The 22,586-nt window shown below is 36.3% G+C and overlaps 1 protein-coding gene across 44 annotated transcripts in view; it reads left to right on the top strand.

Annotated features, from left to right (window-relative positions):
- The window catches only part of ZC3H13 (zinc finger CCCH-type containing 13), a 96,828-nt gene that overhangs the window by 51,770 nt on the left and 22,472 nt on the right, over positions 1-22,586 (top strand). For all 44 annotated transcript variants that reach the window (XM_074021968.1, XM_074021963.1, XM_005585806.5 and 41 more), the window contains 3 exons: positions 12,695-13,005; positions 16,259-16,723; positions 20,855-21,046. In XM_074021968.1, the coding sequence (XP_073878069.1) occupies positions 12,695-13,005; positions 16,259-16,723; positions 20,855-21,046 (968 nt within the window). The remainder of the gene's footprint in view (positions 1-12,694; positions 13,006-16,258; positions 16,724-20,854; positions 21,047-22,586) is intronic.

The following is a 22,586-nucleotide window of genomic DNA, read 5'->3' as shown; positions in this document are numbered from 1 at the left end:
GGTTCTTTGTACTTTTATTTTGGTATTTTGACTAAGAAGTCTCTGAGCAATGGTTCTTAACACCTATTCCTAGGTAGTTTATCATTTAAATGGTAAAAACATTTGTATTATGAGGACTTGAATATTACACAGGCTGATCCTTTATTTTCCAGTTTTTCTCCCTGGGTTATCCCTAAATGGTATGCATAGGACTCACCTGTTACTTAGTATGTAGACAAATCTGAACTTGGTGTTTTGTTTTGTTTTGTTTTCATCTAAAGACATGAAACAACAGAGCTAGGGATACTGGAAGATTATATAAATAGCTGATCTGCACGCACTGGAGTTCTGCAGCTGTATGTGACAAGGTTGGAAAAAGACATTTTGGTTTAGGAAGAGTTAATTTAATTACCAAGGTTCTTAGGTGGGGCCGTTATTTTCATTTGTCTCTATTACTCTGTCTAAAGAAATTACAGGTGCACCAATTTTATTGAACCTCGCAGATGTTGTGTATTTTTACAGATGGAAGGTTTATGGCATCCCTGAATTAAACAAGCCTATCAGTGCCACTTTTCTAATAATGTGTTCACTTTGTATCTCTGTAATTCTTGAAATATTTCAAGCCTTTTCATCATTATTATATCTGTTATGGTGGACTGTGATCAGTAATTGTCAACATTACCATTGTAATTGTTTTGAGGCATCGTGAACTACACCCGTATAAAACAGTGAACTTTATCTGCAAATGTGTGTGTTCTGACTGCCCTACTGACTGGCTAGTCCCCTGTCTCTCACCATCTCCTTGGGCCTCTCTATTCCCTGACACACAACGATTCCCTCTCAGTTCCCTGAGATGTTATTGAAATTAGGCAACTAATAACCCTACATGTAGTGGCCTCTAAGTGTTCAAGTAAAAAGGAAGAGTCTCTTACTTTAAATCAAGAGCTAGAAGTGATTAAGCTTAGTGAGGAAGGCATATTGAAAACTTAGGTGGCAAGCTAGACCTCTTGTGACAGTCAGCTAAGTTGTGAATGCAAAGGTAAAGTTCTTGAAGGAAATTTAAAGTGCTACTCCAATGAACATATGAATGAGAAGAAAGCAAAACAGCCGTATTGCTGATGTGCAGGAAGTTTGAGTGGGCTGGATAAAAGATCAAAGCAGCCACAATTGAAATCTGCCACAACATTCCTTTAAGCCAGAGTCTAATCCAGAGCAAGGTCCTAACTCTGTTTAATTCTTTCGAGGCTGAAAGAGGTAAGGAAGCTGCAGGAAAAAAAGTTTGAAGTTAGCAGAGTTTACTTCATGACATTTAACAAATGAAGCCATCTCCATAGCTCAAAAGTGCAAGATGAAGCAGCACATACTGATGAAGAAGCAGTGGCAAGTTATCCAGAAGATCTAGATAAGATAATTGATGTTGACTACACTAAACAAATTTTCATTGTGGTTGATACAGCCTTATTGGAAGAAGATGCCATCTAAGATGTTCACAGCTAGAGAGGAGAAGTCAATGCCTGGCTTCAAAGCTCCAAAGGACAGGCTGACTCTCTCATTCGGGGCTAGTGCAGCTGGGGGTTTTAAGGTGAAGCCAGTGCTCATTTACCATCCTGAAAATCCTAGGATTTTAAAGAATTATGCTGAATCTACTCTGCCTGTGCTCTTAAGTGGAACAACAAGCGTGGATGACAGCACATCTGTGTACAGCATGGTTTAACTAAATATTTTGAGCCCACTATTGAGACCTATTGCTCAGAAAAAAAGATTCCTTTCAGAATACTACTGCTTGTTTATGATGTGCCTGTTTACACAGGAGCTCTGACGAAGATGTAAGAAGAGAGTAATAGTTTCATGCCTGCTAAGACAAAAGGCACCCTACAGCCCCTGGATCAAAGACTAATTTTTACTTTTGAGTCTTATTTTAAAAAAGGCCACAGCTGCTATGGATAGTGATTCCCCTGATGGAGCTGGGCAAAGTAAATTGAAAACTTTATGGAAAGGATTTACTATTCAAGATGCCGTTAAGAACATTTGTCATTCACGGGAGGAGGTCAAAATATTAATATTTACAGGAGTTAGAAGAAGTCAATTACAACTTTCGTGGATGACTTTGAGAGATTCAAGACTTTATTGAAAGAAGTAACTGCAAATGTGGTGGAAATAGCAAGAAAACTAGAATTAAAAGTAGATCCTGAAGATGTAACTGAATTGCTGCAATCTCAAATCAGACTTGAACGGATGAGGAGTTGCTTCATATGGATGAACAAAGAAAGTGGTTTCTTGAGATGGAATCTACTCCTGGTGAAGATGCTAGAAACATGTTTTAAATGACAGTGACACCAAATAATTTAGAGTATCACATAAACTTTGTTGACAAAGCAGCAGCAGGGTTTGAGAGCACCAGGTTTGTTTTTTGTGTATGTATGTGCTGTTTTTTTTGTTCTCGCTGTTACCCAGGCTTAAGTGAACCGGCGCAATCTCAGCTCGCTGTGTCTGGCTATTACCCAGGCTTAAGTTCACTGGTGCCATCTCAGCTCACTATAGCCTCTGCCTCCCATCAAGTGGTCAAGTGATCCTCCCACCTCAACCTCCCAAGTAGCTGGGCTTACAGGCATGCATCGCCACACTCAGCTAATTTTTAAAATTTTTTTGTAGAGATAAGATCTCGCTATGTTGTCCAGACTGATCTCGAACTCCTGGGCTCAAGTAATCCTCCTGCCTCAGCCTCCCAAAACGTTGTAGTTATAGGCTTGAGCCACCATGCCCAGCTGACTCCAGTTTTGAAAATTCTACTGTGGGTAAAATGCTAGCAAACAGCATCACATGCTACAGATAAATCTTTTCTGAAAGGAGGAGTCAATTGGTGTGACAAACTTCATCATCATCTTATTTTAAGAAATTGCCACAGCCTTCTCAGCCTTTTGCAGCCTCCACCCTCATCAGTCAACAGCCATCAGCATCAATATAGTACCCTTACCCACAAAATGGTAACAGCTCTCTGAAGTCTTAGATGATTGTTAGCATTTTTTAAAATAAAGTATTTTAAAAATTAAGTTATGTACTTTTTTTTTTTTTTGAGATGGAGTTTCTTTCTCTCACCCAGGCTGGAGTGCAGTGGCGTGATCTTAGCTCACTGCAAGCTCTGTCTCCCAGATTCATGCCATTCTCCTGCCTCAGCCTCCTGAATAGCTGGGACTACAGGCGCCTGCCACCACGCCCAGCTAATTTTTTTTGTATTTTTAGTAGAGATGGAGTTTTACCGTGTTAGCTGGGATGATCTTGATTTCCTGACCTCGTGATCCACCCATCTCGGACTCCCAAAGTGCTGACAGGTGTGAGCCGCCGCTCCCGGCCTGTACTTTTTTAGATATAAATCTATTGTACACTTAAAAGACTATAGTATAGTGTAAACATAACTTGTGTGTACACTAGGAAACCAAAACATTTGTGTGGCTCACTTTACTGTGATATTTGCTTTATTGTGGGAACCAAACCTACGTTTCTGAGGTGTACCTGTATTAATTTTAAAACTAAACAGTATCTTTGTCACTGTCTTCAGATTAATAAGGAATGTAATTAAATTTTAGTGTCTAAATTCCTTTTGGAAAAAAATGCCCCTTAAAAACACTTTGAATGTTATAATGGGCGTATTAGTGGTGTTTTGTTTACTAGGAGGTGTTGTGCTTAAGTAAAATTGCGAATTCATTCATCCGACAGTACAAGTAGAAGTAATATAGTGATGGGGTATGTGTGTGTGTGTGTGTGTCTGTGTGTGTTTGTAAAATAGTGTTTCCAAATATGTAGGTTTTGGCTTTGGTTTTTTTTTTTTGCCCTCCTTCAAGTATGACCCACTAGGCTTACTGGATATATGCGGTTGCTTACATTTCTTAAAGGATGGCTTTCTATTGAGTTACCCATTTACGTGGCATAGGTGTGCATACACATGGCATAGGAGATGCAACAATGCTACATGATCCTCTGACTTTAAATCCTTCTAGCTGTTCTCTGTGACTCAGTTGTCCAAATTCAAAAATAAGTTGTAACAGTTAATGCTTACTGAATTATCCATGACTCATAATAGATAATTGTGTCTCAGTTGTCCAACCTTCTATATCAGGTGCTTCTAACCCAAAGTCCATTGGTGGATTTTAGGGGTCTACAAGCTTCTTGAGTTATGTATACAACTTTGCCTGTGTATGTGTTTTGGTGAGGGAGAGTGCCCATACCCTTCTAGAAAAGTTTATGATTTTTCCCCTCTCCAAAAAAATGTTAGAATCATGAATCATTCTTGAAGCCTAGGACACTAACCTGATGTCAAGGATTTGAGTACTTTCCTCCCAAACTGTCATTGGCATGTCAAGTTTGTTAAAAATGTACTCTTCCCAGAGTATTTGTAAGTTTAATACAAAATTCTGTCATGTGGTTAATTTTTAATTGAATAATTTGGAGACTTCAGCTCTTAAATGAATGTTATCAGTGTCTTCCAACTTTACTCAGCTTTGATTTATTTATGCAATGTTGATGAAAACCTGAGTACTAGTCATTTATGCAGAGAAAAAGTCTTATGGATTTATTATTCTGCTTTCAGAAAATATAGCAATTTCCCATAATATTTTTTTTAAATAAACTTTCCATGACCTACTCTTTACAGAGAATAGTAAAATACTATTTCTACCCCCCTTATTCTCAGGGAATACATTCCAAGACCCTCAGTAGATGCCAGAAATGGCAGATAGTGCTGAACCTTGTATATACGATGCATGAATTTCTTTTTCTTTATTCATAATTTCATGTATAGAATATTCCTTATTGTAGATTTTTGCAACCTCAGCATACAGTTTTTCTTCCTAAGAACTCAAAGGAAGTACTTTATGGCTTTTTTTTTTTGTTTTTTTTTTGGCATATTCAAATTGTCAGCATCACTCCTCTTTGCACTTGGGGCCATTATGAAGTAAAATAAGGGTTACTCGAACTGCATAATTACTGTTGTTGCCAAACTGCAAGTCAATCTGATAACTGAGATGGCTACAAAGTGATCAGTGAGCAAGTGCATACAGCGTGTGGTTACCGGACAAAGGGATGATTCATGTCCAGGTTGGGATAGAGTGGAACAACAGGAGATTTCACTGTGCCACTTAGAAGTGTGTGCAGTTTAAAACATATGAATTGTTTATTTCTGGAAGTTTCCATTAGTATATATGGACTATGATTGACCAGGGAAAACAAAAGAAAAGGTAAGCGGGGCCTACTGTGGTGGGAACCCAACAAACTAAACTAATTCTTTTTTCCTGTAGATTGTTTAGAAGAGATGTAAATCAAAGGGAAATTAAGTTTATTTTAGGTATTTAGTCAGAAAGATAATTTTTGAAGGGAATACTCTGTGTTAATATTCCTAACCTATTATGTCTAGATAATCCTAAACTGAATATTTATGATGATCTTTTGGTAGATCTGTAATACTTGCTTTTATAAGTGTACTCACTTATATTAGTATATATTCTGTATACTTTCCCATGCCAAATCAGGAAAGTAATACATTAGTAGTATTTTAGGAACAAGGGTTTAAACACAAAATCTTCTTGGATAATAATCAGAAAAATCATCTGACAATTGCATGTAGCTCATTCTGCCAGATATTTTGGTTTCAGTATGATTGTACTGACAGGTGATATATTTTAATCATAATGCTAGGTTGTAGGACTTTGTGGCCAAATGAGAAAATAGTACTCAGAGCATAGCTAATTAAAAAACAATCATTCCAACACAATTACCTGAATGTAGAAATCTGCTTATTACTTGATAGTAGTTGTATCAGGTTGTTCTTGTCTTGCTATAAAGAAATACCTGGGACAAGGTAACTTACAAAGAAAAGAAGTTGAATTGGCTCATGGTTCTGCAGGCTGTACATACATGGCTCCAGCATCTGCTTCTGGTGAGGCCTCAGAAAGCTTACTAGGAGGAGGTGTGCTGAAGTAAAAGTGCTACTTCATTTATTCATCCAACAGTTACTTGAGTACCTGTTCTAAAGCTGGTATTGCAGCAGTGAGCAAAAATATTTCCAAAAGCTTTGCTAGTACAAGTAGACTAATGTGGTGGGGTGTGGGTGTATGTGTGTGAAATAGTGTTTCCAAATATGTGGGGTTTGTAATATAGCCAAACATGATTATATTGCACACTAAGCTTATGAAAGGCTTATGTTAAGAATGAAATCATTTTATAAACATCAAAACAATTCATTCACAATGGATAAAAAAGAAGCCTTTCACATGTAGTGAAATTAACCAAGGCTTGGACTCTCTTCAGTAGGTATGATGTTGGGAAAATTTGTTGAATTCGGGAGAGAAACTCATATCTAGAAAGAGATTATGACCCTAAATAATTGTACTTTTAGCTTTTGTCCAACATGCTTTGCGAAATCGGAGACTTGAGGAAGGCTGTTCTCAAGTATTTTCAGAGAGGTTTTTAGTAGCAGCTGGTATGGAGTCAATTCTGTAAAGAATGTAGGGCTGTGTTATAATGACATTAATAAAATAGCCCCCACCTGCACTGTCAAAATCCATCCTAATCTGGCTGTGGTTTGGTGCCAGGTTGTTGCATTTTTTTTTTTTTCCACTGGTAGTTAAATGACCATGGGAAGAATTTTGGCTTCTGTGACTAGATGGGACTTCCAGGCCATTGGCAGTGATTTCAGAAATCTCCCTTCTTTGGCACCCAGTGGCCTGATCTGGGAAGGTATTATGTCTGGGAAATGCAGATCGGGGACTTCTGCACCTTCCTCTTCCAAAACTGGATTGCCTGCTGTTTCTTGGCCTGGTTTGGTCCTCTGCTTCATATTCTTGCCACCCTACCCTATCCTCAGCAGAAAGTAGTAACTTTAACTGGTTCCACCAAGCAGAAGGAGCCAGTTGTCTTATGCCAGTGTGTGTTGTATTTGGGTTTTATTGTATTTTAAATATTGATGCTGTTATTCTGGGAGCTTAAAAACCATCCACATGTGTGTGGCAGGAATACCAGCTATTTGTCCTTTTCTAACCCTTGATCACATTGGTAGGTACAGTTTTTAGTTCAAGCCATGTTGTTGACTAAGTCTATGTAAGGCTCTTATCTTGAACCGTGTTTCATAAAAGTATTAGTTGTTAAATTATTCTGGATTTGAATAGCATTAAAGGATGGGTTAATTTAAGGGTTATCTTTAACATATTTTATTCTTTAATTGAAACTTGAAATTACAGTTGACCCTTGAACAATGAAGGGGTCAGAAGATCAACCCCCTGTACAGTTAAAAATCCTTGTATAACTTTTGACTCCCCCCAGTCTTAACTACTAGTAGCCCACTGTTAACTGGAAACTTTACTGATAACATAAACATTTGATTAACACATATTTTGTATGTTATTTGTATTATATACTGTATTCTTATTACAAAGTAAGCTAGAGAAAAGAAATGTTAAGAAAATTATAAGGAAGAGAAAATATATTTACTATTCATTACATGAAAGTGGATCATTATAAAGATCATCCCTTTGAGGAGGCTCGGAGAAGTGCAAAAAGGAGGCGTTGTTCTTGCTGTCTCAAGGCTGGCAGAGGCAGAAGAAAACTCACGTTAGTGTGACCCTATGTTGTTCAGGAGCCAACCATACTGCATTTGTGCATGCAAAAATGAAATCTAAACAAAATTATTAGTACTTTAGTGAAGATTTTCTTGTGTTATCTAGAACTTGTATGAGGTTTTTTTTTTTTTTTTTAATCTAATCTGTGTTACAAGTATCATTGTGGAGTGATCTTTTAAAAGATTCCCACAGACAAGGGTCTTTCTAGTTCTGTAAGATTGTTCAGTTAGAAATGATTCACTTTCCAGGGAGTGTTTACCCTGCTGCAAAAGAATAGCAGGCTACTAGGTGTAAAATAAATCACACAGAAGCATTTTCTTTTTTCATCTTACAGATTTATTTAGACAAGTAAGATCTTGTTATATTTTAAATGGCACTTACCTGCCTAACACTCTCCAGTGCTTTCTCTCATGCTTAGAATAAAATCCAGACTTTTACCATGACCTGTGGCCCATATCTGGCTCTGCCTGCTTTCTGATTCTCTCATGAGACTCTATTCTCTCATAAATTGTGGTTCCACTTGGCTTCTTTCTATTCTTATACATCAAGATCCCTCCTGCCTCCTTTGTGCTTATTGATCCTAAAGCTCTTCCCTCAGATCTTCAGCACTTGGCTCAAATATATCCTCCAGTAAAGGTCCTTTCCTTACCAAGCAACCTAAAGTAGTCACCCTGACGTACTTTTTGTGTTTTGTGATCAAGGGTTAGAAAAAGACAAATAGCTGGTATTCCTGCCACACACATGTAGATTGTTTTTAAGCTCCAAGAATAAAAAGCACATACTTTTTGTGGTTGTTTGGACCTAACAGTTCTGTTTTGTTGTCCTTTTTTATAAACTTTGTTACATTAATTAGCAGAAATTGTCTTGCTTTGTCATTGTTGGTTTGCTCCCTAGGCCATAGACTCTGTTACTAGAGAGACTGGTTTCCAGTCCTCCCTCAAGGTGTTAGTCAAGGTTTTCCAGAGAAACTGAACCAATAGAAGATATGTCTAGAATGAGATTTACTTAAGGAGTTGGCTCATGCAATTATGGAGGCTGTAAAGCCCTATGATCTGACTACAAGCTGGAGACCCAGGAAAGCTGGTGGTGTAATTCAGAAGTGTGAGAGGTAAAAAGCTGACTCCAGTCAGCGTATAAGACCTAATAAGCAAGGGCAGATCAACATTCAGCTCAAGCAGTCAGGCAAACAGAGAATGTAACCTTCCTTCACCTCTTTGTTCTGTTCAGGCCCTCAGTAGATGGGATGATACACACATTGATCAGGGCCATCTGCTTTACTCAGTTTACTGATTCAAATGCCATACTGTTTTAGGAAGCCCTCACAGATGTGCCCAGAAATAACGTTTAGCCAGATAGCTGGGCATTCGATGACCCAGGTAACCCATTTATGCCAGAAGTTGCAAATTTTTTTGTGAAAAATCAGACCTTGGCCATGACCTTGAGCAGTAGGATATAAATAACTCCCACAAGCTTAGTGTTCCAATAATGAAACACTAGGCATAAATGGATTGACACATAAAATTAACCATCACATTCAATTACCTTATTAGATTGTCATAAAGATTAAGTGAGTTAATATATGACAGGCACTTAAAATAGTGTCATGCACGTAGTAGCAATATATGTTACTTGCTATTATTAATGTCATTACTGTTATCATGTTAGTGATTTTGTTCTTTTCATTTCTGTATCCTCATTGCCAAAAATAATACTTGGAGGTTAGTATGTGCTCACTTAATATTTGTTGAGTGAATTAAAGTGATTTAATAAGTATAAACTTCATATGTAAAGTAATAGAACCTAAATGTTTCTACTTGTGAAATGTGTATTATGTTGTATTGTATTTTATCACTGAAAACAGAGTTGATTTTGGTAGTGCCCATATTACCTTTGGTTTTTGAAAATGTATATATTTTCCATGATTTTAAAGGTTAAAATAGGAATGTTAGTTGCATTATGTAAGCATATTTTCATATTTGAGAAATAAAAACCATTTTTTGAGAGAAAAATTGGTGTTAATATTTTTAAGTAAGTCTGGGGTAAGCCTATTAGTTTGCAGGTGAAATTACTTGCATCTTGAATGAGAGGAGTTTTTATTTTTAAATTTCTTAATTTTCACATTTTTTCCCACAATGAAATATACCCTGAATATTCTCATTCCACACCACATCATGTCCTAATTATAGCAGCACTAACAAGTGTTTTATTGGAATCTAGTCAGACTAAAGATCAACTTTCCTTGTATACAATAAATCACAGTGCTCTTGCTTACATTATACAGATTTTTGTTTTAAGGTATTAAGCTTCTCTTCATTAAATAAACTTTCTTTTTTTCTTTATTTGAATTTCAAATTTGACTTATTTTTTTCCTCAGATAAGAAACCAGCCAATTATAAATCATATGACTAATTAATCTGAAGTTACTTCTATTCTAAGTGGAAATGTACTTTACTATAGCTCTGTAATACTCTGTAGCCAAAGTACTGTTAATTTTCACCAGATTTCAAGACAGTTTCGTTACTTAGAATCATACCTTTTATATGTGCAGAATGGACATAGGTGAAGGTTGAGTAAGAAGAAAATATGGTTAAAAAGTTGAAGCCATTATTTGACAACACATTAGTGTTCTGACCTTAATATGATAGCTTGATTATCCTAAGTTTGAAGTTTTTTCTTCCATGCTATAGACATCAAGTTAAATAGAAGCATGATTGGATCCTAATGTGTTTTTTAAAGATAGTATATATTAACTGTTTTATCTTTTTAAGTTTTATGAACTAATAACTCAAGGCTATTGTAGACATTCTTGAAACAATTTTAAGTATACCCCAGAAATAAACTCAGAAGTAACCAAAATATCAGTTCAGTGGAGAACCATTCTTTAGTTTTTTAAATTGACGAGAACTGTCAAGCATGGTGGCTCATGCCTATAATGCCAGCACTTTAAAGAGGCTAAGGCAGGATGATTGCTTGAGCCCAGGTGTTTAAGACCAACCAGGGCAGCGTAGTGAGACCTCGTCTTTATAAAAATAAAACAAGTTAGCTGAGTGTGGTGGCATGTGCCTGTAGTCCCAGCTGCTCAGGAGGCTGAGGCAGGAGGATCACTTGAGCCCAGGAAGCCAAGAGTGCAGTGAGCCATGATCATGCCACTATACTCTAGCCTGGGTGACAAAGTGAGACCTTGTCCCCCAAAAAATAAAAAATAAAAAAATTTACTAGAACCTAATGAAGCTGAAATTGAAATTGAAAAGCACCAGAAAATACTGACTCTAATTTTTACTCTTGCAGTGATTTTTCTGTTCAGTAGGATGCATTTAAATGGGCATTGATCATAAATGGTTTTCCAAATTTGACTAAGACCCATTGAGTATTTCCACTCATGTTATCTGTTAAGTTAATAAATTTCTATTTAGAGTCAATTAAATTTTAGTGGCTTATGGCTTACCTTTTTATGTTAGAAAGAAATCACTATTTTATTAAAAGCATAAAGCTTTAATCAAGTCACAGAAAACTTGATGTTTAGGTGAGTGTAGTGTTCTAGTTAGCAGACTTTTTATTTCAGTCAACTGTTACCCAAAGGTATTTTTATTTGCCTAAATTCTTTTCTGCAAATTCTTCCTAATATATTAGATCGGTTTCCTGACTTACTCAGTTTACTGATTCAAATGCCAGACTCTTTTAGGAATCCCTCACAGATGTGCCCAGAAATAACATTTAGCCAGATATTCCATGACCCCGTTAACCCATTTATGCCAGAAGTTATAAATTTTTTTGTGAAAAATCAGACCTTGGCCATGACCTTGAGTAGTAGGATATAAATAACTATAAACTATAAGTAGTTTATAGATTGAAACCTTTTTTTGATGGAAGGTTTACTAAGGCATCATTTATAAACAACATAGTTTAAGGTAATGGTTCTCAACTGGAGGTGATTTTGCCTGGTAGAGGACATTTGTCAATGTCTGGAGTAATTTTTTATTGTCATACCTTGGAATGGGAGAGCTGCTACTGGCATCTAGTGAGTTAAGGCCAGGGATGCTGTTAAACATCCTATATGTCTTGTGCAAGACACTCCCCTTCCTCCAAAGAGTTACCCAGTACAAAATGTCAGTAGTGCTAGGGTTGAGAAACTGGTTTAGAATTAGTAATGATTTGTGCCATCATTGTACATACTAAAATAATATTTATCATAGACACTGAAGATAATTACAGAAGTGCTTTGACTAAAAAAGTCAGAATTTTTTTGAATAAGCTTTTAGCTCGTGAGATGATTGCTTTGAGGAATATATTTCTCTAGGCATGTCTAGAATGTTTTTTAAACATTATTTGCTGCTGCTTCTTAGTTATTGCACAAAAGTGTGGACAAGACCCAGGCATAATAGACTCTAGGAGTGATTCAGATGCACTTAATGATCACATCTGTTTCATGAGGTTATGTGTTGTTTCTCTGGTAGCAGTGAAAGAAAATGATTTGCAAGGAATAGAGGAGGCGTTAGTTGAACCACGAACTATGAACTAACTCTCAGTTTGTGCTGCCCACAGTGAAGGCAGATTACTTAAGTTAAAGACAGTATATATTTTGTTATCCTTTCCTTAACTCTAGGATTCTTTCATCGTCCTAAATGTCAACCCAAGCAACGTGGACTTTTTGTTTGCCTTAGCTGATGCTAGCTCCCCTTTTCCCATAGCCATGAATTTACAGGCATTCTCACAGCCACTTTCTATCTAGCTCTCAGTAGTATGTTTTGCCATAGTTTGTGGGTTTTCTCCCTCCAAGTACGTGTTCACACTGTCAGATTATCAGAGTGAATTCCATACTTTAAGTTAGGGTAGATGGTGTATGTTGGAAAATGCAGTGTACTTTGGCACTAAAGCCTGGGAGAAAAGCACCACGTATCTGTGCTTGAACTGTTACTTCTGGTTGACTTAAAGTTAAGTCACGTCTTTAAAAAGTGACTGACTTATAATTTTACAGCATCGTGAATTAAAATTTATCCTGGAGTTATTAGCTATACTTTTACATTCACTTTTTTGTTTTTAAAGATTTTCCTTTGGCTAGAAATGAAGTTCTGGAATACATGTTTTATTGTTACTGTTTTTCCTTGTAGGTCTACTTCCCCAGCAGGACAGCATCATTCTCCTATATCTTCTAGACATCACTCATCTTCCTCACAATCAGGATCATCTATTCAAAGACATTCTCCTTCTCCTCGTCGAAAAAGAACTCCTTCACCATCTTATCAGCGGACACTAACTCCACCTTTACGACGCTCTGCCTCTCCTTATCCTTCACATTCCTTGTCGTCTCCTCAGAGAAAGCAGAGTCCTCCAAGGCATCGCTCTCCAATGCGAGAGAAAGGGAGACATGATCATGAACGAACTTCACAGTCTCATGATCGACGTCATGAAAGGAGGGAAGGTGTGTACTTTACTTTGATTTTTTTAATTGAAAAATTGGATATCCAGCTTCATTGTTGTAATAAGAAATGGAGGAGGACTTTGCTATGTTAAGTCTTCTGTAACACACAGACTAGAATTCTTGAGGGCAATAGGAGATGCTTAACAACATGGGAATGTAAGCTGTTAGGTATATACAAGTTGGTATTTACAGCTATGCTAAGCTGGTGCTTTCTTTAGTTAAGATGTTCTAGCCGGGCACGGTGGCTCATGCCTGTAATCCCAACAGTTTGGGAGGCCAAGGTGGGCAGATCACGAGGTCAGGAGATCGAGACCATCCTGGCTAATACAGTGAGACCCCGTACCTACTAAAAAATGCAAAAAATTAGCTGGGCATGGTGGCATGCGCCTGTAGTCCCAGCTACTCGGGAGGCTGAGGCAGGAGAATTGCTTGAACCTGGGAGGCAGAGGTTGCATTCAGCTGAGATTGCACCACCCTACTCCAGCCTGGGCAACAGTGCAAGATTCCAGCTCAATAATAATAATAATAATAAAAGATATTCTGCTGAGTAAGTACTCTCAAGTTCTGGAAATTTTTGGCCATCTGATCCTTAGAGCATCCATTTCAATTGCTGAGTTAATGTCTTTTGAAAACGAAGTGAAGGGAAGAAAAGCAACAAATCAGGGAGCATAGTTGGAAAGCATCAGAAGTGTTTTGATAAAGGAGTGAAGGCTGGGGGGAATTGCAGAAGGTCATTGCAAACCAACTCGTCAAATTTCTAGGTCATAATAAAGAAGTGAGCAAAGTGGTTTTCCTTTCTGTATCCCTGAGAATTAAGTTAACTTTGGATTTGCTACTCCCTATTCAGGCTGAGATTTTATTGTTACCTGGCAATAAAGCCTGTTTAATAGCTCTCATCTCTTTTTTTTTTTTTTTTTTTTTTTTTGAGACAGAGTCTCACTGTGTCACCCAGGCTGGAGTGCAATGGCCCGATCTCGGCTCACTGCAAGCCCGGGTTCACGCCATTCTCCTACCTCAGCTTCCTGAGTAGCTGGGACTACAGGCGCCAGCCACCGCGCCCGGCTAATTTTCTGTATTTTTAGTAGAGACGGGGTTTCACCGTGGTCTTGATCTCCTGACCTTGTGATCCGCCCGCTTCGGCCTCCCAAAGTGCTGGGATTACAGGCGTGAGCCACCGCGCCCGGCTCATCTCTCTCTTTACTTCTTATCTAAGCTTCTGGTCTTTGTAGATTTAACTTACTAAGTCTGTTTTCTAACTTCTCCTGTGTTCATTTTTTAACATAGTAAGTACTCAGGAAATGCTTACTTGCAACAACATTTATATTTAATTTGCCTTTTAAGCGCCTCTGTGTGAGTGGAGTACAGCAGTCTCCTATGAAATATGTTGAATTTAGTATTCTTTTCCTATCAACAGTGCAAGCAATAATTAATCGGGTTTTTTTGTTCAAGAAAATGGTGGATGAGAATGATATTCAAGAAAATAAGCAGGGACTGGGGAAAGCACCTATGTGATAGAATTTTTTGTGTGTGTGTATGATTTTGGGACTAGGTCAGCACAGCAGTATTTATGGAACATTGGTAAGATGGGAAAATTCTCTTATGTTGTACCTTTCTATAAATTTTAATAAGATATTTAACAACTAGAGTTGACCAGGAATATAGTACATATTTAATGACTTCTTATTGAATGAAAACTCCCTTAACATTATTAAACATACTAATGAAGGGAAAATAGTAAGCAATTGAGTCTCATAGAAATGCTTGTATTAAGGGATTTTTCTCGTAACAAACCGTAATTGTTTTAAGTTCTTTGTAAGTACTTAAAAAATTGTTCCTCTCTATTTAGATATCATTTTCTGAAATACGGATAATTTTGGTGGAAGGATAGGGAGGTAGGTAAAGAAGAAAATACAGTACCTAGATGTGTTTGTAAAGACAGATGGGCGCATCATGAGAAAAAGATCTGGCACTAAGTGAACACATTTTCAGGCACAGCTGGTATTGGGGGAGGAGTAGAAGTGGAAGCTATGCACAGAAAGGGATGGAGATATGTCAGATCTTTGCCTCTTGCCTTTGTCCTTAAACGGGATTTGTGGATATGGATATATGGACAAAGGAATTGGTGGGGGAGATAGGTTATTGATGAGGGTCTGAGGGCCTTGTGGTTACAAGATGTTTGGGTCCATGAGAAAGTCTGTGGGCCTAGCCACTAGACAAAGAGAAAAGGAAGTAAACTTATAATGTTTTGGGCATGAGGCTGCTAGAGTTGCCAAAATAGCCTCAGACTAGGGCAATTCCAGAGTATAAGAGCAACTTGCAGAAGAATCTGATAAAAAGGGCAGTATTTATTCTTTGAGGTTCTCTTGTTAATTCTTTGGCTTCATATCAGATTTGTTATAATCAGTTTATGCCCTTTCTAAATATATGTAAAGAGTGGTTTCTAATCTTTCCAACTATGGGATTGACTAAGCCATTTAAGTTTTGGGTCTCTATTTCTTTATTATAAAATGACATGGTTTTTTCAGATAGTCAGTGTCGTTCAGTCCAGCTTTTAAAAAGTGAAAGTATTTTTTTTTTCTATGAAATGCTTTTTTGTTTGTTCGTTTTAAAGAGAAAAAGTCTCATCTTACTATGTTGCTCAGGCTGAACTCAAATTCCTGGATTCAAGCGATCCTCCTACCTCAGCCTCCCAAGTAGCTGGCACTGTAGGTACATGCCACCACACCCAGCTAGAAAGTGCTCTAAGAAAGCTTTAAAGACTTGCACACATGAGTGTTATACCATTAAACAGTGCAGGAAAAGAGTGAATAACGGTATCACTTAACCAGCTAGCTTACTCACCATAGGCTACCCTCAAGTACTTAAGTACATTTGAGGAGGTCACATACGGTCTAGTTTAACCTAGCTTAATAGTTGACAGAAAAGATTCAAGTAACTGAAGTGTCTTTGTATTTAAAAGTGGTTTCTAAAAAGGTAAGCCATCAATGATAGGAGATCAACTTATTTGTTTCAGTTGTTTAGGATCTGTAAGTATAGGTAAGTCGGGGCAGAGGAAATTCATGTTCAGAGTTTATCTAATGAAGAACATTGTTATCAAGTGTTAATTATCTTTGGGATTTTAGCTTCTTATTTTTTGCAAAGAACATGAATTGTCATTGTAATAAAATTTTTAAAGTTCTGTATTAAATATGTTGTCTAGTTTCCTGAAACTTTGTAAAGGCAATTACAGTCGATTTCCAAAATTGCATTATAGATACTAGGGGCAAACGAGACAGAGAAAAGGACTCAAGAGAAGAACGAGAGTATGAACAGGATCAGAGCTCTTCTAGAGACCACAGAGATGACAGAGAACCTCGAGATGGTCGGGATCGGAGAGATGCCAGAGATACTAGGGACCGAAGGGAACTAAGAGACTCCAGAGACATTCGGGACTCAAGAGAGATGAGGGATTATAGCAGAGATACCAAAGAGAGCCGTGATCCCAGAGATTCTCGGTCCACTCGTGATGCCCATGACTACAGGGACCGTGAAGGTCGAGATACTCATCGAAAGGAGGATGCATATCCAGAAGAATCCCGGAGTTATGGCCGAAACCATTTGAGAGAAGAAAGTTCTCGTACTGAAATAAGGAATGAGTCCAGAAATGAGTCTCGAAGTGAAATTAGAAATGACCGAATGGGCAGAAGTAGGGGGAGAGTTCCTGAGTTACCTGAAAAGGGTAAGGTTTTTGACTTGTCAATGAACTATATCTTATATAGAAAGTATAACATCTCCTAAGATTTCTAATATGTTGTTTCTTACATTCGTTATCATTTTGTCGCAGTAATTTTTAATTAATTGAATTTATAGTCTTCCTTATAAATTCCTAATTGGAATTACTAGTTAAAATAGCAGAAGGTAAATGGAGCTTGAGCTAGACCCCCCCAATTATATCCAGTCATGCCTGTCATCTTGATTAATGTAGAACACTAAGAAAATAACTATCAGACAAAAAAGTAGAATCACATGGAAGTTACTTTCTTTTAAATAGGTATAAATATGATAAAATGTTCATTAAATTAAAGTAGAATTAAAGTGGTGGGTTTTCAAAATTGTTGGCATCAGAAATGACTGATTTGTGTATTCTTCAGTATTTGTACTTGCTTCAGACCCTGTCAAACTGCCACATGTCATTATCTTGAGCCATTTTTCTTTTCATAAAAAGTATTTGCCATCACCCAAATGACTTAAATATATTGTAACTATTTCCAAACTGCTGAGACTTAATTATCATGACCTCTCTTTACCTCCACCTGCTTTTCTCCCCTCTCCCCAAACACTGCTGCAGAACTTTGATCACTTTTATTCTTTCCATTGGTCTGTTAGTCAATCCTTGGTCAGTATTTCAGCTTCATATTTGTGTTGAGGGTCCTTTAGCTTCTTTGAGCTGCCTTGTGTTTTCTTGACCCTTTACTTTTTCATGTCAATTTTAGAAAACAGTTTTTAATTTCATAAAAAATAGTTGGATTTTTATTTCAAATGCATCAACTTAATTTATAATATTTCCAATATTTTTTACATTTTTTTTTCCTGGGTATCCTCTATTTTTGTTGCCATTATAAATAGTGCTTTTACATTTTGTAAGATAAAAAAATTTTTTAATTATGCATTTACATGGTTCAAAATTTTGAATGTATAAAAGGACATATAGTGAAAAGCCTCCCTTGTACCCTGACCACTCTTTTGCCAGCTTTGTAGGTATTCTTCCCAAAAAACATTTTACGCGAGCAAATAAATATCCATTTGATTTCCCCTCTGGATTTACAAAAATAATTTTTAAAAACAGTGGAAAAATCTATGTACTATTTTATATCCTACTGTTTTCAACCAGTAAAAATAGCTTTCATGTCTTTCTTTGTGGTAAACAGCTATTTTCTTCTTTTGGCACATGTTATCTATTGTAGAATATACCATAAAGTCAGCAAGTGCTGCATTACTGGGTATTTTGGTTTTCTAATCTTCATCTCTTTCAGACAATGCTTTAGTGAATAACTGTGTACATATGTCACTAAATGGTGTCTCTTAAAACATTGCATTTTCTAATGCTTTGTTGGTACATGGAAATGGTAATTGGCATTTGTATATTAATCTTACATTTAAAGGATGTTGCTGTATTTTCTTGATCTAATTAGATTGTCTTAACAAATGTTCCTAGGAACAGACTGATTTGGCTCTTTTCTGATTATTAATTTTCTGTCAGTAACCTGCTGAGCATCTTTATCAATACAGTGTTAAATATAAGTAGAGTGGGCTTTGCTTTGTTTCAGATTTTAAAGGATTGTTGCTGGCATTTTATTACTAAGTATGGTGTTTGTGGATTTTTTGCAGATGCTTTTTATTGCGTTAAGGATTAAGTTCTCTCACCCCATTTTAGTTGTCAGAAAATACTCTGTTGAAAGTCAGTTCTTTGGGAAATGTATTTGTTAACTCTTATTTTGTGGCTCAGTGGTCTGTTTTTGTAAGTGTTCTACATATGCTTTCAAGGGAGTTGCATTTGTAATGGTTGAATGCAGAGTGTGTCTCTAAGATAAAGTTTGTTTAACTACACTTTCAAATCTACATGTAATTTTTCTTAGTCTACTTGTTCTGTCATTACAGAGAGGTGAGTTAAGTCTTCCACTATCATTGTGGAATTTGTAGATTTGTTCATTTCTTCTTATAGTTTGATCATTTTTTTGTTTGAATACTTTGAGGCTTTGCTCTTAGGTACACATAAGATGAGTTATTTATTTCTTTATTCATTATAGAATGACTGTTTATGCCAGGTTCAGGTTGAGCATCCCTAATCTGAAATTCTCCAAAATCTCAAACTTTTTAATGTATTTTCTTTTTTTTCAACTATTGCCACTAGCAACTCTGACAACAGCCATTTTGAGAGCTGACATAACACTCAGAGGAAATGCTTATTAGAGTATTTTGGATTTCCAATGTTTCAGATTAGGGATGCTGAATCAATATAATGCAAATATTCCAAAATCCAAAACACCTGTAGTCCCAAGCATTTCAGATAAAGGGCATTCAGCCTGTATTTTTCTTGAAGATTGTTTTGCTGGCAGCTGTCTTTTGGTTAGTATTTGTTTGATATATCTTTTGCCATCCTTTCAGGCTTTATTATTATTTTTTTTAATGTAACTCTAAACAACATATAGTTTTAGACACATTAAATCTCCTCATTGTATCTTCTCTCATTCTTAACTTGCAAATTTTTCATCTCTTTATCTGTTTTGCCTCTAGGTCATATTCTCAGGCTTAACTTCTAGTTTACCAGTTTTTTCTTAGCTGCGTCTGATTTGATGGTTAACCCATTCATTCCTAGATGTTATAGGTAGCCTTTTTGTAGTCTTTAAAAATGTTTTACATTTTTTCTTCCTGGTCTTTAATTATTAAAATATTTTTCATATCTATTTTGATTATTAAAATACCCATAGAATCATGCTGTAATTCTTTTAGGTCTCAAAAGCCTGTTACATTTATATTCTTTGTGTTTTTGTTTGTTTTTTAAATCTTGGGGAAGTGCTTTTTGATTCTGACTTTGGGTGGGTTAGTTTGTCATATGTTCTTTTAAGTTTGGAGTGAACTCATCTTTGTCAAGATTGATTTGTGGTAATTCTATGAGGTTAAGGGCAGGGCCCTCAGAGTTTCTGTCTGTTTTTGCCAGATATTCCTAAATTATCACAGCCCCAGTACTGCTTCTTTCTCTACTCCTAACCCTCCCTGCTCAAAAAAGGTTTTTTTGTTTTTTTGTTTTTTTTTTATTTCATTTTGTTTTGAAGTAATTAGGAATTCACAGGAGATTGCAAATAAATGTACAGGGAAACTTTGTTTATCCTTCTCCCAACTTCTCCAGTGTTAACATCTAACATCCTACCTGTAGTGTAGTATCAAAACCAAACAACTGACATTGGTACAATCCATAGAGTTTATTCAGATTTCACCAGTATACATGCACTTGGGTGTGTGTCTGTATGTAGCTTTATGCAGTTTTATCATATGTGTAGCCCATTTCCATAGTCAAGATACTCATCTGTAACATCCTAAGATTGCCTTTTATTACCCCCTTATAGCCACAACTCTCGCCTGGCCCCCGGCCCCAACCCCTGGCAGCCTCTTACGTGTCCTTTATCCTGTAATTGTCTCATAAATGGAATAATGCTCTATGTATCCTGTTGAGATTGGCTTTTTCACGCAGCATAATTTTTTCTTGGGGTTCATCCAAGTTGTTGCATATATCAGTCATTTATTTTTATTGCCGAATAGTATTCCATGGCATGCATGTGCCACAGTTTGTTTAATTGTTCACCCATTGAAAGACATTAGTGTACTTTGCAGGTTTTGGCTGTTATGAACAAAGCCACTGTGAATGTCTGTTTCCCACATCTGTTAATGAAAATTTTCACATACAATTTAATGTCATTAACCTTGGTGTTCTATGTTGGAATGTTTTCACTGTAAACTGTATTTAAGCAATAATATATACCCATTTTTTTCATTATTTTTATATATCTGTGAATTAGATATGAAGAAATAGTTTTTTTTTTGGCGGGGGGACAGGTTAACTTTAATGAATCTTATAATTTTATCGTATGACTTTTATATAGATAGAGAAAACTGGAACTTTGTCTACTCAGGTCAGTCATTGGACACCTTGGTTGTTCTGATTCATTGCTTGATACTCTTTTCAGGAGGGATTACCACACTTTGGAATATTAAATATATATATTAGTGGTTTTTAGGAGGAAAGATTGTGACTGATGAAATTTGTTGAATAAAGTGTATGGGGTAAACATTTGTGTGACTGTCCTTTGTTTAGGAAGTCGAAGCTCAAGAGGTTCTCAAATTGATAGTCACAGTAGTAATAGCAACTATCATGACAGCTGGGAAACTCGAAGTAGCTATCCTGAAAGAGACCGATATCCTGAAAGAGACAACAGAGATCAAGCAAGGGATTCTTCCTTTGAGAGAAGACATGGAGAGCGAGACCGTCGCGACAACAGAGAGAGAGGTTTGTCAAACAGAATTTTATTAAATAGTGAATAATATCAATTGGGTGAATTGTTTTTTAAAACAGTTACCAATTTACTATTTAATGTAAAATATATTTTAAGGCTTGTGCTTGATGACACACTTGAAACTATTATATATACTCATATAATCTTTGTTCACATGGTTTGGGAGGGATTATGTCAATAGCTAGTGACCAGTACCTACTGGCAACAAAGTGCAAAAACTTGGGTGCCCTGCTGTGTGTCTCTCATCTTAACCAAATAGCTTACAAACCTTTAAAGTATGTAGATGGTTGGGTTCCATTCCAGGCAATTCTGATTCAATAAATACCTAAACTTCACATCTGAGTATCCTGGCTACTCACTCATTCGCTGTGATCAATAGAATTTTATAAGGACTTTCAGAGAGGAGCAATAAAAAAATTAAAAAAAAAAAACCAATGATAGGGCTAGGGATTGTTTAGAAAAATATTTTATTTGTATTCTATCCTGAGAAGATATGGTATTTGCTTTAGCTAATTTTGCATTCTTATATGTCTTAAGCCAAAACTTTTTCTGTTCATCTATCTGATGATCTCTTAAATCAATTTTGAAGCAAGATTAGGAAGCACTTTTAAGAAGGATGTAAATACTTTCTTTGGCAAGCTTTTGTTTCTGTACTTACTCGGGCCTTTAAACATTAAAAATTTTATGAAGGTCTTACTAACCTTGGCTGAAGTAAGGTTCACTATAATGCCTAGATTAATATAGCATGAAACTTGATGGCCCAGAGAATTGAATATTGATACTTTACTATGGGCTGAATCAAAGAGGTAATATTATATCTTGATTGGTTAGTAGTAGAAGAATAATAAAGTTTCTAAGGCATCGTCTACTTTTGGGAGCATAGATAGGATCAGAAGTAGGAGAATTGATTGGGTTGAGTTTGTATGGTAAGCCTAATGCATTTTGGTTAAAAGATATGTAGAATTTCCTTAGTTACAGATAGGGCTGGAGTTTCTATGTTCTCTTTTGATATCTGAAATTATTTCTTCCCTAGGACTTTTAGAACTGGTGATGCTTTTTTTTTAATCTCTTTTTTCCTTTTTTTCTATTTTCATATCCTTGCTCAGATTTTTCTCATCTCATGCCTGAATTCAGTAGTACCATTTGGTTTCAATCTTATGGTTAGTTCAACCACATGTATTGATCTTCTGCTAGGTGCCAAGAACTCTGATAATTGCTTTACATTTATTCTGACTTAATCTTTAAAATATCCTTGTAAGTGTAGGTATGATAAAAATAATTCATGTTTTCAGAGTTTTGGGGATTAGATCTAAGAGTAGTAAGATTACAATATTATAGAGAAGTAGGTTCCAGAGCTGGAATTCAAACTCAGGTCTTCTGAGTTCAGTTCTCTATTTTAATTTTACTGTAACTACTTCAATAATTATCAGATGTATGATTGAAATAAAAAAATATTTTGGAGGCTAATGAATATTTTACAAATATTTGTTGAGTACCCATGTTAGGCACTTTGCTAGGCACTTGAGGTACAAT

This window comes from Macaca fascicularis, chromosome 17 (genome assembly GCF_037993035.2).
Source record: "Macaca fascicularis isolate 582-1 chromosome 17, T2T-MFA8v1.1".
NCBI classification, from domain to species: Eukaryota; Metazoa; Chordata; class Mammalia; order Primates; family Cercopithecidae; genus Macaca; species Macaca fascicularis.
Note: the sequence above shows the minus strand (reverse complement) of the source record. Positions and strands in the feature narration are given on the sequence as shown.